At 30.3% G+C, this 17,534-nt stretch overlaps 1 protein-coding gene across 2 annotated transcripts in view; it reads left to right on the forward strand.

Annotated features, from left to right (window-relative positions):
* The first annotated feature begins 15,147 nt into the window (after positions 1-15,147).
* Positions 15,148-17,534, forward strand: part of LOC100162245 (protein MON2 homolog) — a 22,384-nt gene continuing 19,997 nt past the window's right edge. Inside the window, exons 1-5 of one of the 2 annotated variants that reach the window (XM_008189057.3) lie at positions 15,148-15,814; positions 15,949-16,119; positions 16,256-16,438; positions 16,508-16,864; positions 16,959-17,084. In XM_008189057.3, the coding sequence (XP_008187279.1) occupies positions 15,665-15,814; positions 15,949-16,119; positions 16,256-16,438; positions 16,508-16,864; positions 16,959-17,084 (987 nt within the window). In that variant the 5' untranslated portion in view covers positions 15,148-15,664. The remainder of the gene's footprint in view (positions 15,815-15,948; positions 16,120-16,255; positions 16,439-16,507; positions 16,865-16,958; positions 17,085-17,534) is intronic. The other variant, XM_001947382.5, reaches the window with a different exon arrangement.

Here is a 17,534-nt window from a genome sequence, read left to right on the forward strand (position 1 = left end):
TTGTAACAATGTATAAGGAGCCTTGTATTAATTTTTTACACTTTTTGGCCCAACAGATAAAACTTTATTGATATTTATAGAAAAAAAACTAAAAAAATTGAAAACTTACAATGTCCGTAAACAGCTCAAAAAGAGTCAAATTATTTTCAAAATTTTATCGTATATAGAAAATTCTAATATAAACATTCAGTAAAATTTTCAAGTTTCTACAGTCATTCGTTTTTTAATTACAACAAAAAAATCATTCCGGGTAACCCCGTCAGACGTTTCAAACGTAATTGGTGTCGTGACCTGCTAAATGCCTGAATCCTAGTTCAAATTTTTCCCTCCTAAACTGTAAACAAAATAGGTAGTGTCATCACTGGGTGGCTTCTTCCGTCATATTACTCATGTTTCTTTAATACTCTTATCTAATTTGCTTATTGTTCTTTGAATAGATTGTAAATATCATGCAAAAATAAAAAAAAAAAAAAATTACAACAAAATAAGAAAATCGTTACGTAAGAAATCGAGTGAATATCAAATGTTGTAAAAATATGAAATTCAAACGCTCATAAAAATTTAATTTGAGTTTCTTATAGACATTTTTTTTTTTGATAAAGGTAGATTATCCTATAAAGAATCTTGTATTACATTTTAAAATCTTAGTTCTAAAAAGAAAAATTTTTACGAATTATTAACTCAAAATAATCTGTTAATTTTCGTGATTTTTACATATTTTGTCAATTTTTGAACTTTATGAATGCTAATTAAAAAAAACTGTGACTATGGATTTTTAATATTTTTCAAATGTCATTGTAATAATATAGTAGGAGCCTTGTATTAAATTTTAAAGTATTTTTACTCAACAAATAAAGTGTTTTATTGACATTCATAGAAATAAAAACTAATTAAATTGGAAACTGGAATTGTCCGTAAACAGCTCAAAACAAATGAAAATATTTTGAAAATTTTATCATGTATAGAAAATGGAAATATAAACAACCAGTGAAAATTTCATGTATCTACAGTCATTCGTTTTATAGTTACACCAAAAACCAAAATCAATTTTCTCGAAAATAGATTTTGCGTAAAAATTCCCGTTTTTCCTTAATTTTTCTTTTGTTTTTCACGGTTCTTTTGAAAACTATTGGAAACATTTTACTTTTGACCCCCCAAATTACCAACTAGGTACTGTTGAAGAAAATCCAAGCACTTTTACTGTCCTAAAAGGTGATGACAGACACAAAAAAAATAAAATGAAAAAAAGGAAAAAAAAAAAAAAAAAACACACATCATGTTAAATCAATACATTCATCGCTCCGCTCAGATTCTAAAATATCATACCATAGATATGTGTAGCGCAAGCGTCTATAAATTATATATTATATATATTATACTCATATTATAAAGAGGAACTTTGGAAGTTTTAACAAATAAACTCAAAAACTACTAGACTGATTTCAAAAATTCTTTTATTTAACCTAACCATTAGAGTGCTACATTATCTCTGAGTAACATAGAATAATTTAAAAAGGTAAATTAGAGTTCAACCCGGGGAGGTGCTCAAACAGTGATTTTGAGATTTATTATTGATTTTTATCATAATTATTAAACAATAGTATACTAAATTGGTTTTAATAATAATTATTATTATTAAAATGATACGCTTGGTGACGCAGTGGCACTTCTATGTATTCAGGTAATTTTAAAGATATAAAATAATTAACATTTTTAATTTCAATCAATTTTTACGATACGTTTTAAATATCATCATCATAATCATCATCAGCAGCAGCAGCATAGCTACCGGAGCTGAGTTGCACTTACTTCAGCGAGTTACACCCAAAAGGAGTTGAACAATCAACATTTTTTTTTAAGAAATTACATTTTTTACGGTCAACGATGTGTGCAGAATCAGCTTTATTATAAAAAATTATAAAAAATATGGCATAATATACATTTTGTTCAAATATATTTATTAAAATATTCAAATCTTTGGCCTGGACAACGTGGGGTAGGACAGCTATTTATAAGTACCTATATGTATAAAAAAAATAATTAAATGTTGATTAGAACAAAAGTTATTTCATTTATCAGGTCTTTCTATTACACCTTATATATTATATCATGTGTATTTAATAACTGAATGTATAAGGAACAACAACAAGTGAACTATATCATTACAAAATCAATTTTTCGTGTCTATGAATGAGAATAATTGAGTCTCAAGACAGAATTTAATTAATTGAACGTTTGCAAATAAACTGCGACAATGTCAAGTATAATAATATATTGATATATATCGGTACAGCGTTTGTATTTTCGAGTAATTGAAATAATTAATAGAAGTTCAGTTGTAGTGGTCTTGTTTAATAATATTTATATTGTTTGACGTTTAATTTGATTTTATAAAAGTCTGACTTTTCTGTGCTACTATATAATAGGAATACTTATATGTGTATTGTTATGAAAAGGCCCAACACTTCAATGCAAATTGCATTATTTTTTGGATAATGCGTTCCGAGTACCTAAATAATTTGTTTTGTGTAACAGATGCTTCAAAGGTGAAGTTTTTATTTTCCATTATTTTATGTTTTACCATTTTTAGAACCATTTTTTAGTATTTTTAAGTCATTTTAATTATTTTTAGTGCATATTATATTAATTAATTGTAAGTACGACTGAATGAGCTTTTAGAGTAAATTATGAAAATCAAAACATTATAATATTATGAGATATTGTTTTCGTAAAATATTTTTTACTTTATTAAGTAATTTTCAACTATATTATAATAAATTATGGTATAATTTACTATGGATTGGTATGTCAATCGTATTCTATATAATATGAATGCGATAACGTCTTTATATTATATATCCAGAAAATTATGGTATGTGGTGTCTTAAAAATGAGTGGAGCTTCAAAAAATTATATCTAACTAACTAGTCAATTGAATTGGCGAGGTAAATCGCAATCTCATTTATTTTAAATATAAATACTGTATATAGGTCTGTTGGCTTGGTAATTTGGTATTTTGTTTTTTTAATGTTGTTAACAGTTTAATTAAAATAAAGAAAATGTGTTGAAAATTCGGATGGTTAAACCACCATTTTCCCATGGCGCGCCCATTAAAAAATGGCTGTCTTTTAGGGCATAATTGCGTTGAAAATGCATATTTGGTTTATTTTGGTTATATATTTTAGATAATTTTGTAGTAGGTTTTACTTTTTGAGTTATTTGAACTTGAATCCTAGTTATAAGTTATAACCAGTTCTTAAGACTTAAAACATTTGCATATTTTTTCTAGAAATATTAACTTAAAATTATAGCAGAGTAGATGAGCTAAAAATTAATTTCATATACTAAAAGGAGTTCATAAATTAAAATTTTTTTGGATAATTCACCGTTTTTATTAAATTTTTTTGCTAATTTTACTTTTTTTTATGCTAAATAGACAATCTTCATTAAAGCTGTTGTTTTTTTTATCTTCAAGCTTAGAAAATGTCGTTATTTATTGTTGGGCAGCCGCCTGGCTGTTATAAATGTAGATATATAATACTGCCACATAACGAGCTAAAGTATTTTCGTATATTTTTATAATTTCCTTCGGATTAAAATAGTAGGTATATTGGCGATTTTTTCTTATATCTACAAATGATTGTGTGGTACTTTTTTAACTGATGCAGTTCCCTACAAATAGGGGGAGATTTAGGAGGGTTGTTGAGGTGGATAAGCCCCCTCAAACGTACACACAGAGAAATTCACACGCTCAAACATAGTAGCAGTGGCGTTATTCCAGTTTTTGAGAGGGGGTGGCAACATTTTTGACCAGCCCAAAATATAACTGAAAAAAGAAGCTCGCTAACATTTACATTACATTACATTACAATATTGCATTTTTATCTCAATACAAATACCCTCCCTATACATAATTGTATACTTACTAGTTAGTATCAAAGGTTAATATCATAGGCATACAGGTAAGTAACCTATTTTTTTGAGAGATAACAATCACTAAATAATTAATACATATATGTAGGGGTTACTTAAATATATTACCTTTTAGCTACTATATAAAGGCCTGAAACTAGCCCATACTTGGCCCAACAGTGGCCCTCTAATGACATGGAGGGGTGGTGGGAGGGAATGCCACCCTGCCCCCCCCCCACAAATGACGCCACTGCATAGTAGTGGTCACTATAGTCACTATTATAGGTATATATACGCCTATTAAATAGACTATACACGAATATTTACTAAAGTCTTGATCATACACTTAATAAATCTCCGTGGCAGATCTATTTATTTAAATATATTTTTTTTACAGTAATAAGTACAAAAATTATAATTGAATAGCATAAGTTTCAATTTTTTTTTTATCGTATTTATAAGAAAGGTTAAAAAAAATATATTAAAATTGAGTGAAAATATACCAATAGTTAAAGAAAATTAAGTTTTTGGTTTCCTAGGAATAATAGGCATGTATGTCTCTAACTATAAAACAGAGACCCGGCGCTCTTATTCCGACTACCTATGTATAATATTTGAACTATAGCGTAAGGGAACTACCAATGAAAAAATTCGATGGGTGGTCTCCCGGGGTCTATTTTGAAAGAATATAAAAAATATTATCATAAAAAAACGTATATTTTCGAAGAACTTTGTATTTATATTTAAAGATAAAAACTAATATATTTTATTGATTAGTTTATTTATTAATCTATTAATATAAATAATTTATTTTATGTATGAATATATTAATTTCTTCAGATTTTTGAGGACTTTCTGCGTCCCCGCTCGGACCTTATTCGCGTTCCCCGCTAAATTTATAGGCCGCGCGCGGCCGAGTTTATCAATAGTTTTTTCGAAATATCGAGTTTTAGCCCTTTTTAAAATGTCTGATCTCTCCGTTGGCCAGTTATTCGTGTTCCCCGCTAAATTTAAAGGCCACCCGCGTGGCGTCACGGGGCTCATTAACATCGCCAAGAGTGTAGAGCGAAATGTTTATTATCACCAGGCCTCCTTATCACACACCAACCGGCTTGAGACCGAGGACCAGACCAAAAGACCACTGCAGCTTCCGACATCGGTTAACACTCCTCGCCAACTCGGGGGGTTTGGGGGTCTCCCCCAGCAACTATCGGAGAGCTATAGTCTTATAGGTATAAAACAAGAATCGTATGATTTTATCAATCTCGATATAAATGCGGATTATTACTGTATCAGAACCTGTAAATATATAACTAGGTAGGTATCTATTACTGGAACTTTTCAAAAATGTATTTGAAATATTATAACTTGATATAATAACGCAATTTTATCATTTCCAAAAATGATTTTAGAGAGGTCATTTTTCGATTTTCTCAATAGTTATTTAATGCCATAGGAAAAACCACCGACAAATTACGAAAATCCGGTAAAAATGGGATTTTAATTTCTAACGCTTTTTCTATCACCATATAAACGAATAAAAATAAAAATAAAAATAAAAATTTTAGTTATTTTGTTGAAATTCATAATATTAATTCAACTTACAGGCTATAATAAAATATCGAATACCCTGACAGACCGTCTCCGCTCAGAATCGTTTCTTATTATACAATGATATTATATCATTGAATTCAAATTAAATACAATCCATTATACATTGACCCACTTGTAACTTATTGTACAGCAGAGTGACATCCACTTACACACTTTTTATAGTTAAGGATTAAAAATTTGGAACAAGGTCTCTCATAATTAATAGTTCTTACTGTAACCAAAAAATCTAAAATATATTATATAGGTAAGTATAGTTTTTTTTGTAAATATATTATAAGTTTATATTATATTATAAGTTCAAATTTGGACGAAATAACATTTTTAAGCAAATTATATAAATTTTAGTTAATCTTATTTTGTAATAAATTGTAAATATTATTCGTTGAAACTTTTAAAGTATAAATGTATATTTTTTTTATTTTACACATACAGTGTCATTTTCAAATACAATGTTTTTGACCAAAACCTAATGTAGTAATGTATTTACTAATAGTAAAATAAATTACTTTAGTAGCAATAATATCATAAAATATACTTAGGGTGCTAGACCGCCTTCACTCAGAATCGTTTTTCGTATACGATAATTTCACATCATTGGATTTAGATTGAACACATCCATTACAGTGACCCTCACGACATTTAATGCAATACGGTATCCACTTGCTACCTTTTTAAATTCGTTATTTCATTGTTTCTCAAATAAAAGCAACCAGAAAAGATTTCAATTTGTATCGTTATTCAGAGTTAAGCATCATTTTTTTATTTCTATTTATATAGATTAGCTTATGGACAATTAATATTTAATGTACACACTGAAATGTATTATTAAAATAAAATTCAAGATTTAATCAGAAATTCATATTTCAAATTAAATCATTTTTTTTTTCATGCTTTTACTTATATGGCATTTTGTTTGTTTTCCGTCTTGAGATTTTGTCTGAATATGTTTTATTAAGTATGGTTTATTCAAATTAGTATGTTATTGAATATTTTCTGTAATTAGAAGCAATTATATCTCGTATCTCAAAAAATTATTTTTCATGAACCAACAAATCCGATTAAATAAAATCAATTTTATTTTATATGTGACGAACGTTTTTGAAGAAAGTATATAAAATAGTTTTTAATTATTAAATTTTGTTATTTTGGAGATTATTAATTGTGTTAATTGTTTTGTCTTTGCATTCTATTAATAACTTGGAGAATAATCTATGCTGAGTAACAATATAGGTACGTCCTATTCTCAATAAAATTTTGATTATTAGAATTATGAACTAAATGTTTAAATAGGTAGTATAAAAATTTTATCTAAGTATTTCTTTATTTGCTCGGTTTGTTTTTCATATTTTATATAATAACTAGCTGTAAGTGAAACTCGAGCACCCGTTGGACTCGCTGAGAGTGAGTACGGATTTTGGAGTAATAGTTGTTTGAATTATAAAAGTAGCGACAGTTTTAAGACCAAAGTTTAGGATTTGTGATAAGGATTAGTGATATGTATTGGAGATAAGGCTTGGCGCTTTGGCGGGAATGTTTAAAAGTTTAAGCAATCCGTCATAAATATTATAAATGGATACGATCTCCAGGATCTTCTAGCGTTTTACACTGCTTTTGGTTGTTAAAATTGTTAAAAAGAGTGTAGTCGATAGGTGTATTTGATTGTTTAGCTGTCAGTTATCAAATCACAAAGGTAGACAAATCGACTGCGTCGGATCGCGGACAATATGCGAAGGCTATATTACCAGGTATGCAATCAATCTGCGGTGAACTGCGGACCCCGTTAGTTGCGTAGGTAAGTGCAGAATGGAAAATATAGACTATAGTGGATTTATAATACTCGCTGAGCGTGAGCACACATTTTAGAGGTCTAGTCACTTATATAAGTCGCACCTGACTATGACGCGACGGTTGGTTAAAAACTTAAAACCACGAACTCAAAAGTTTATGGTTGTGTTCATTTTCACGACGGTAATTAGGATTTGTGATAACTTGGGGGGGGGGGGTTATGGACTCTTTTGAATGTGGGAATATTTGAATTTTGAGTTTGAGCTTATGGTGCTTTTAGTTGTTAATCAGTGTAAAGTCGATGCTGTATTCGTTTGTCTAGATGTCATTCATCAAATCACATAAGTAGGCAATCCGACTACGTCGAATCATGGACAATATGCTAAGTCTATATTACTGGGTACTCCATTATTTGCGTATGTAAATGTAGAATCGAAAATATAGGTTCTAGTGGGCTTATGAGACTCGCTGAGTGTGAGTACAAATTTTGAAGCTATATAAGTTTGAATTTTTAAAGTCGCGCATGCTGTAAGTCGAATGTTTGATGATTGTCCTAACGGATAGGGTTTTTAGTGACGTCTAGGGCCAATTGTTTAAGTGAAACTCGGCCGCCCGTTTGACTCTCTGAGAATCGGTACCAATTTAGGAGTAAAAGTGGTTTGACTTATAAATGTCGTGACAGTGTTTAGCAGATAGATGTATTCTATTATCTAGCTATCAGTCATCAAATCACATAGGTAGACAATGTGCGAAGCATATATCACCAGGTATTCAAAGGCCCCAAATTGTTAACTCTGAGTCTATCCCGATTGTGGAGGCGGCATGTAACTGTGATACGGAGGTCTGGTGATTAGGATCTGTCATAAGGCTAAACAAAGTATTTTACTGCAGCCGAAAACATATCGTGTATAGTATAGTATAATAATAATATGTTTTATTTTACAATATAACGGTTACTATAACAACAATTTTAAACCAATTTTAAATTTCCCGAATTTGGCATATTAAGATTTAGATACCCAAGTCCTGCCATCCAGGGCCAATCACCTAAGTACATTGAAAAACCAAAATGTGTAATTATAATTCATTAAATCGAATTCAATTTTCTATGTATATATTTTGTGAAATTTAAAAACAATAATCAAAAATAAATTATAATTTTATTTGTTTTCAAACTTATACCTAATTTACTACGATCACCATTGACCATTAGAAGGTCAATTTCCCTCCTTCCACAAGTTTCTTGAGATGGCGATTTGATTACATTTGACAATTTCATTTCTAGTTGTAGATGATTCAACAGATCATCTACTCGAGTAGTTATCCTTTGAGAAGATTCAGTGTTAGTGGTAGGTTCATTCTCCAATGGACCTAACCTAACCTTGGGGTAATAAGTGGAATTATCCTCATTTACGAACGTGGAGTTTCTGAGTTGAATGATAATAGAAGAATTTTGTTGCTGATTTTCTAATGGATAATGTGTTGGGCATCTTTGTATGTTAATGCAATTGTTGTTAAGATAATTTTGCTTGGTACATTCTAAAAATGTAATTAATTAGGTCAATTATTTAAAATTTGTTTCTTTTAATAATAAATAAGTAATGGTGACTTGAATTATTTGTTAAATTAAGTAAAACAAAAAGCAGGTAAGTGGATGTCGCTCTGCTGTACAGTAGGTTACAAGTGGGTCACTGTAAAATGGATTGTATTAAATTTAAATTCAATGATATCATATCCTTGTATACGAAAAACGATTCTAAGCGGTGACAGTCTGTCAGGGTATTTGATATTTTATTATAGCCTGTAAGTTGAATTAATATTATGAATTTCAACAAAATAACTAAAATCGTCATTTTTATTTTTATTCGTTTATATGGTGATAGACAAAGCGTTAGAAATTAAAATCCCATTTTTACCGGTTTTTCGTAATTTGTCGGTGGTTTTCTCTATGGCATTAAATAACTATTGAGAAAATCGAAAAATGACCTCTTTAAAATCCCATTTTGATCTAATTACCTAAATGAAAAAAAACTATCTATTGAAATCGAAGCACTCCTTCTGATAGAAATTTTGTATACAGGATGAAAAAAAATAAACACTATTGTAAAACCACTAGGCTCAAAATCTAAAATAAAATTGAACAATACATTGAGTAATGTATTATTGTTGTAAATTGTAAAAGTATTGTTGTTAATTTATTAAAAAAATCTTGGTCAGCAATTGACAATTCTTTTAAAAAATATCATAAGTAATTTTTATTATTATGATATCTAGTTTTAACGGAACTTCGTGAATATTATTATTATAATACATACATTTTTAAAAACTGTTAAGTTAACTTGTGTATAGAAAATTATAATATGACAATTTAATGAAAATACCATGTAGGTACGGTTCTTTATTTTAGAGTTACACCAAAAAATAAAATAGGTTTTGTCAAAAACTGTTTTTGCATAAAAAATTACTTAAATGTTACTGTTTTCACTACGCTTTTGAGAACCATTAAGAATTTTAACATCCCAAACCACCAACTAGATTCACTTTCCCATCGAACAAGATATAGTTGAAGAAAAATGAAGCAGTGTTACTGCCCTAAACAGTGACGACAGACACACAAATATAAATGAATAAAAATAAAAAAAAAACACACATCATTGTAAAATCAATACATTCATCGCTTCGCTCAAAATCTAAAATACATAGGCACAATAGTTTTCATAAGCATTTGAAGTTAGATTTTTGACAACATTTATCAAATTAAAAATTAAAAAATTATTTTGTAGATAAAAATGTATAAAATGTAACTTTTATAGCTAAAGATTTAAAGTTTAAACAAGGTTCTACATAAGTAAGTTATTCTGTAACCAAAAAATATAAAAGTTTTTTCTTTAGTTATTTTATGTTCAAATTTCGACAAAATGACATAGTAATACCCAAGAATAATGATTTTAGCTATTGTAATTTAAAAATATGATTCGTGGGCACTTGAAATTTCTCATTTATATTATTATAAACAAACTTTGTATAAATTACAACAATCACCAGGATATTGGAATAATAGATTTAAGCATTTCTATTAGAGTTCAAACTAGAACAAAGTGTAACATCAGTTCTGGGAAGGAACTTGAACAAAATTTCCGTTGCTCAAATTATGAGAAAAAAAATTGAAAGTTATTTTTAATAATAATATTTTTAATTTATTATTATTAATAATATAAATTAAATAAAAATACTAATAATATTATATACTTATATATACTATAGAGCAGCGTTTCCCAAACCCAAGTGTGGGTCGCAACATTTTTTTGATGGGTCACGATTCACGGATACGATTCGGATTACGGTTATTTTAGTCGTAAATTGATACCTATAATATTATATTGTATAATAATAATGTGAAGTCCAACTAGTATTGTAGAATGTATGACATCGAGTAGCCACAGATGCCAAATGGACTAATTGTATGCTTCACAGATGTGTCACTTGTGTCAAAAAAAAATGTCAACTGAATTAAATAAAGTTCTTAGTGAAATTGTTAAAATTATTAATTTTATTAAATCTGAAGCATCAAATACTAAATTGTTTTACAAACTGTGAATAAAATGTTAAATCACTTTTCACTTCAATCAGAAGTACGTTGGCTTTCTCGACGTGCCTATTCATACTATTTCAACTTCGTCATGAAGTCTTAATTTTCATATCATACGAATATTTTGTATTTTTTTATAATTTATTTTACTTATTAATTATGTATTTATTATTCAGTATTGTATTTTATAAAAATTCAATGATAAAATTGAATATAATAAAAACATTATTTATTTACGTCATATACTTGATATATATATTTTTTTTTAGCAGGGGGTCGCGTACTCAATAAAGTTTAAATTTATGGGTCACCATTGCAAAAAGTTTGGGAAATGTAAAGAAATGGGAACGCGTTCCTTTTTCGCAACAGGAACGAGGAACGAGAACGAGTTCCTTTTTAAAAAGGACTTTCCCAACACTGACACACATAATATATCCATTATATTTCCAGATTAATAAACATCAATATTTTGTAATAAAAAAAAAAAACTAACCATAATTTGTTTGAGATTTTTGAGCCTCTACACTCCTGTCGCTGCCATCCCCAGACTGAAGACGAATACCATATAAATGATAATTTGATCTCTTTCTATGTTTAATTAAGGAATTAATATTTATTTATTATTGTAAATAAAAGTTTAGATGAGTGAAGTAGTGGACATACATTTTGTGGGGTAACCCCGTATCACTATTCAACTCCGCTCATCTAAACTTCAAATAGGTACTTATAACGCATAAAATATTCTCAATAAATTCGATTTTTATGTAACGAAATACTTGGAAAAATATTCGGCTTTGGAATATAAAATTAAAACTCTGTAGTCATTAAAAAATTTAAAAAAATAATTTTTTAATAACAAAGTTGATTTGTTAACGACTTGAAAGTTGAAACTATGTAAAAAAATATTTTCAAAAACAATTACACTTTTTGAAATAATGAGTGTTCTATTTTAAATGAATCGCCCTGCAAAATCTCTCGGGTAAACACAAACGTTTAAAAACTAAAGGGCTATACCTACTTTTAGTCATATCTTCATAAGATAGGTACAAACCAGGGCCTAAAATTAAGATATTTTGCTATTGCACACCTAATTCCATACCAAAATATTTTAAAAATAATGAACATAGACCTAGGTAGTGCGCATGCCACATATAACATCATTGCATAATTAGTTATTAAAAATACAATCTAAGACAATCTTCTACAAAGTTCTTGGTACTTATATGGTTATAATATGACTAAACATTTTAAAATTAAAACGAAATAGCTTGGGTTAATATACTTATTATTAGGGCTGGGATTTTGATGCAAAGGCATCTTTTTTTTTTGATGTTTTGAAACGTTGATCCGTAAGTACAAAATGTGTTTTAGGTAATACTGATTATTTTAAAGTATTTTTTATTTTGCATTTTTTTTGCGTTTTTTGACAAAATTAACCTTAAATGCATTTTTTAGGACATTTTCGATATTTTTAGTGCATTTTCTTGGTTTATAGAGCATTTTCTTGGTTTTTAGAGCATTTTTCACAACTTCTTCATAAAATAAACGGAAATTGTTGCGATTCACAAGAAACTTTCGGCAAAATGCTGACGATACGAATAATAAATTATATATAGAATCATATTATATTCATATATTTCATCATAGCTATAGGATATTCCACGAAAATTATCACCATTATGTTACACCTATTATGAATTATTATTTTTATTACACCATACATACATAGGTACATATGTACAAGTTATCGTCGATAACAATTTTATCATAGCTAGGCATACCATTATACAGTGCAATAGCGATTTTGTTCAGGTTAGTATTAATAACAACTAGCAAAAACAAGTTAAAATATTAAAAAATTTTTTTAATTATTATTTTTGAATGAATGATTAAGAAAACAGAAGCATAAAAAACTAAACAATAGTAACAACGTACAATAAACAAAATAAATACATTACTGTAGTATAATTTAAAATTGTTTTTCTAATTTTTAAGCGATAATAAATATAATTTAAATGCATTTTTTTAGTGCATTTTTTGAGTTTTTAAAGTCATTTTTGCGTTTTTTTAAGGCCATTTTTTGAAATTGTTTAGGGCATTAAAATCCCAGCCCTACTTATTATACTATAAGCTAAAGCTCGGCATTAACGAGTTAAAAAGTTAAAAAGTTATTTTTTTTAAACTTTTTAACTTAACTAGTTACTTTTGGCTTTACTTTAACTTAACTGTTAGGTAACTTACTAAATTTCTTTTTTAATTAACGTGAAATTAACGAATTATTTTAATTATATACTTAGGTTTTATATTATTAGCCGTCCAGAATATTGTGTAATCAGTACCTACCAATTATTTTTGTATTATTTAGTTTTAAGGATTTTAAACGAATATAATATGCTAATTAGTAATTTTCAATAATCAATATTAAATATTAATCAAATAAAAATGTATAACCCGAAAATAAGTACTGTACACTTTTAAATTTCTATTGCACATTTAATATTAGCTACTGCATATAGTGTGTGCTACTGCACAATTTTAGGCCCTGGTACCATACTCAACCCATCCAGGTTTATAAAAATCTCAGGTGGTACTAAAGCCCAATCAGCAGTACCGCAACTAGAGATAAAAGGTCCCAGGTACGAGTCAAAATTTGGGGCCCCCTATTTCAAACTTTTGTCTTACAAAATTGCATAGCACCAAAAGCGCAATTAAGGGTAGGCTTACAACTCCCTGGTAGCAAAAAAAAACCCAGAAAATAATAAAGACACACAATTCCCAAAAGTAAAAAATTCTGAATAGTTTTCAAAAGTGCCGTGAAAAACAAAAGAAAAATTAAAGAAAAACGGGGATTTTTACGCAAAATCGGTTTTAGACAAAATTGATTTTAGCTTTTGGTGTAACTCTAAAACAAATGACCGTAGATACCCACATGAAATTTTGACAGAATGTTCATATTAGAATTTTCTATACATCATAAGGTTTTAAAAATATTTTGAGCTGTTTACGGATATTTTCAGTTTCCAATTTTTGTTGTCTTTTTTTCTATAAATATCAATAAAATATTATTTGTTGGGCAAAAAAGCTTGAAAATTTAATAGACAGCTCTTAATATATTGTTTCAAAGACAAATGAAAAGTATTAAAAATCTATATTCACAATTTTTTTTATAAACATTTAAAGTTAAAATATTGACAACATGCATAAAATTCACACAAATGCTTAAATAAATTTGTGTTAGAAATTCATAAAAAATTTTCTTTTTAAATTTAAGATTTTTTTACAATTCAAAGACGAATAACTGTAGATACATAAAAATTTCACTAAATATTTATTTTATCAATTCCTACACTTGATAAAATTTTTAAAATATTTTAATTCGTTTTGAGCCGTTAACGTATAATTTCAATTTCAATTTCAATTTTTTTAGTTTTTTTTCTATGAATATCAATAAAGTTTTATTCGTGAGGCCAAGTTATAGTTAAAAAAGTATAGTACGAAATGTTGTATAAAATGTTATCTTCATAAGTATAATCAATAGTATAATAACATAATATTGGATGTTGGACGGGCGTTGCAGGCATCGAAAAATTTCAATTTTCATCATGTGTTGTAAATTGAACTAAAAGTTCATACCTATTAGTTTAAAATCTAAAATCCTTTATGTCTGAAAAGGGCCCCTAAATATGATGATGGGGACCTTTGGGAGTACGGTGCACCCCTAGCACCCCCGCTAATTGCGGTACTGCCAATCAGCCCTACCCGTGCGTATCTGTGTATGTAGGTATGACGTAGGTATTTGAATACCGTCCATAACGAGAGTTGCAGATTTGAATTTCGGGTGTCTGAACAAGACAATAGGTATGTACCTATATATTAATCAGTGGTACATAATTTAGTATTTACTAGAACCAACTACCATGTTATATGTATATTTCCTTGGATCTTATAATCTAAGAGATTGGATCTAAGGATAGGTAATTGCAATGTTTATATTTTATTATTTGCACTATAACATACTCTATAGCTGCTCTGAGACTTACATACATTTTTATTACAACATTTCGGGGAATGCCCAGTGCCTCCCGTGCGCACACCTACGTTCCACAAATTATAAATTTAATATTTATAATATTCTTAATTTTTTTTGGATAATATTATTATTTTGTAATTTGTTAATTTGTTATCACGTCGCTCGCGACCACTACTACCACGACTACTATCAATGCGCACCGCAGCTGCTCACTAGTACAGTAGTGCTACATCGACAGTTGACCACTGTTGCGGCGGCGGCCTCAGCGACGACGACAACAACGACAAGTCGACAACGTCAATACCGCAGATTACAGCGATTACATACGTTTTTTTCCCCTTCTATCATTGTTATCGTCGATCGCCGTCGCTGTTGTCATCGAAAATCGAACGGAGACCAACTTACTCTCGGCGAGACGACTGTAGTGCAACTGCGTCCGACATTTTACGACGATCTCGTTTCTCTCGCAGGTCACCGACGTTTTGCGAGCGGCTAGTGTGCTGGACGACGTTCGCGTTTACACGGTGCCCAGGCAGTGGGTCGGTTGTATAGACGGGCGCCATTGTCGAGTCTCGCGCCGCCGACTACGAAGACTATCCAGGCCGATCTCCGGGAGGCGGCCACCTCTCGACGGCGAGAGAGTGAGTGAGAGATTCGTACACGGTGCTGGCAAAGGTTAGGTTGGTCAGGTTCGGCGAGAGGGAACGGTCGGCCTCGCACGGCCACCGACCGTCATGGCTCTGCGGCGTTCGGCTGGCGGCACGTCGTCACCATCGTCGTCCGTCACCGACAACGAAAATGCCATCAGGCTACTGGAATCGCTGCAGAACGACTTCAAGTGCTTGTCCATGGAGACAAAGAAGAAATATCCTCAGATCAAAGAGGTGAGTACGTCCGTTTTACATTACTGGTTGTGCGTAACTGTGTCCGTGCTGTGTGGTTGTTTCTGAATGAAGCCATACCTTCCATCTAGCTGCTACAGTGTAATGATATTATTGTTATGATGTGTCCATTACAGGCGTCCGAAGAGGCCATTGTCAAGTTGAGAAACTCGGCGGCTGTAGCGGCCGATCACCTACAACAACAGCAACAGTCACACCATAACCATCATCAGATCTATTATGTCGTCAACCAAATACTATATCCTGTTGTGCAGGGGTGCGAGACCAAAGAACCAAAAATTGTCAAGGTCTGTACAGTAAACACTTTGGCTTGGTGTATTTAATAGCAATTTAATAGTGATAGGGGCTGTACAATATAATTATAATTTTTTTAAATTTAAATTTGTTATTCTTGGTTTCTCTTATTATTTCAAAACTATATAGATGTGTCTGGGAACTATACAAAAACTAATCACACACCGAGCAGTTGACCAAAAAGGTGCTCGTTATATTACTGATACCTTGTGGATGCTGATGGAGTCTGGGACTGAGCATGTAAAAGTATTGCAGAGTGTCACGCTACTATTGACCACCGACTGTGTGGTGCGCGGCGAAACTCTAGCTAGGGTAATTAACTACTTTATCAATATTTTATGGTTAATGTTTACTAATTATTGTCACGTGTATGCATTACAGAATTTGGTGTTATGTTTTCGACTGCATTTTACCAAAGACTCACAAGCTGTCATCAACACGGCTGGCGCTACTGTGCGTCAGCTTGTGGCTCTAGTATTTGAACGTGTTATGCATGAAGATGAGCAGCGTGAACAGCTTCTTAAGGATAACGATAATGGATGTGATGCACAGCAGCAAAAAAATGGTGTAGAATCCTCTGCTCCTTCGCAAGATCACAAACAACAGCAAAGTAGTAGAACTCAACCATTGCCACTGCTTCACCACCATAATCAGTATAATGGTAGCAATGCAGGTGGCTATGAACCCCCTGTGTCAACATTGGGCCCGTGTGCAGCAGATGCATATCATATGTTCCAAGTATATCATAATAATATTTTAATCCATTGTTTTTTTTATGATTTGTCTACTCTATTCAAGTGTTTAATGCATACTTTATTATATATTTCCATAGGACCTTGTGCGATTGGTGAACACTGACCGTCCATATTGGCTGGTGGGCATGACAGAAATGACCAGAACGTTTGGTCTGGAACTATTGGAATCTGTACTTTCTGATTTTCAGCCTGTGTTCTATAAAGTAATTATGTATTGTGTTAATTTAAATTATGTCTGTCAGTTGTTTGTTTTATACTATTTGGACAATAGTCATCTTACAGATGATCAAAACAATTCCATTCTAATATATTATCCCTAAATTATGCCTATCAATAAATACTGAATATTATTCATTATGATAATACTTATAAAAAGTAACTGAGAGTATCCAATTTGATTACCCAGGTTATGATTGTGATATAACTAAATTAAATAGGCAAATACTTGGAGTATGTTTTTTTTCTTTTTATTTTTGTGATTTCTTTCATATATGTTTTAAGGGATTGGTGGCGGTGATTTCCTGTCTTTGTCTAACACAAGCGCAACATAAGAATTTAGACGTGTTTTTTGTCCAACGTACCGATTGATATAGTGAAGCGATAAAAATTCTGAAAACAGATTTGAATTTGTCGTCAAGTCTACTTGAGATCGG

Source organism: Acyrthosiphon pisum, chromosome X (assembly GCF_005508785.2).
Source record: "Acyrthosiphon pisum isolate AL4f chromosome X, pea_aphid_22Mar2018_4r6ur, whole genome shotgun sequence".
Lineage (NCBI taxonomy): Eukaryota > Metazoa > Arthropoda > Insecta > Hemiptera > Aphididae > Acyrthosiphon > Acyrthosiphon pisum.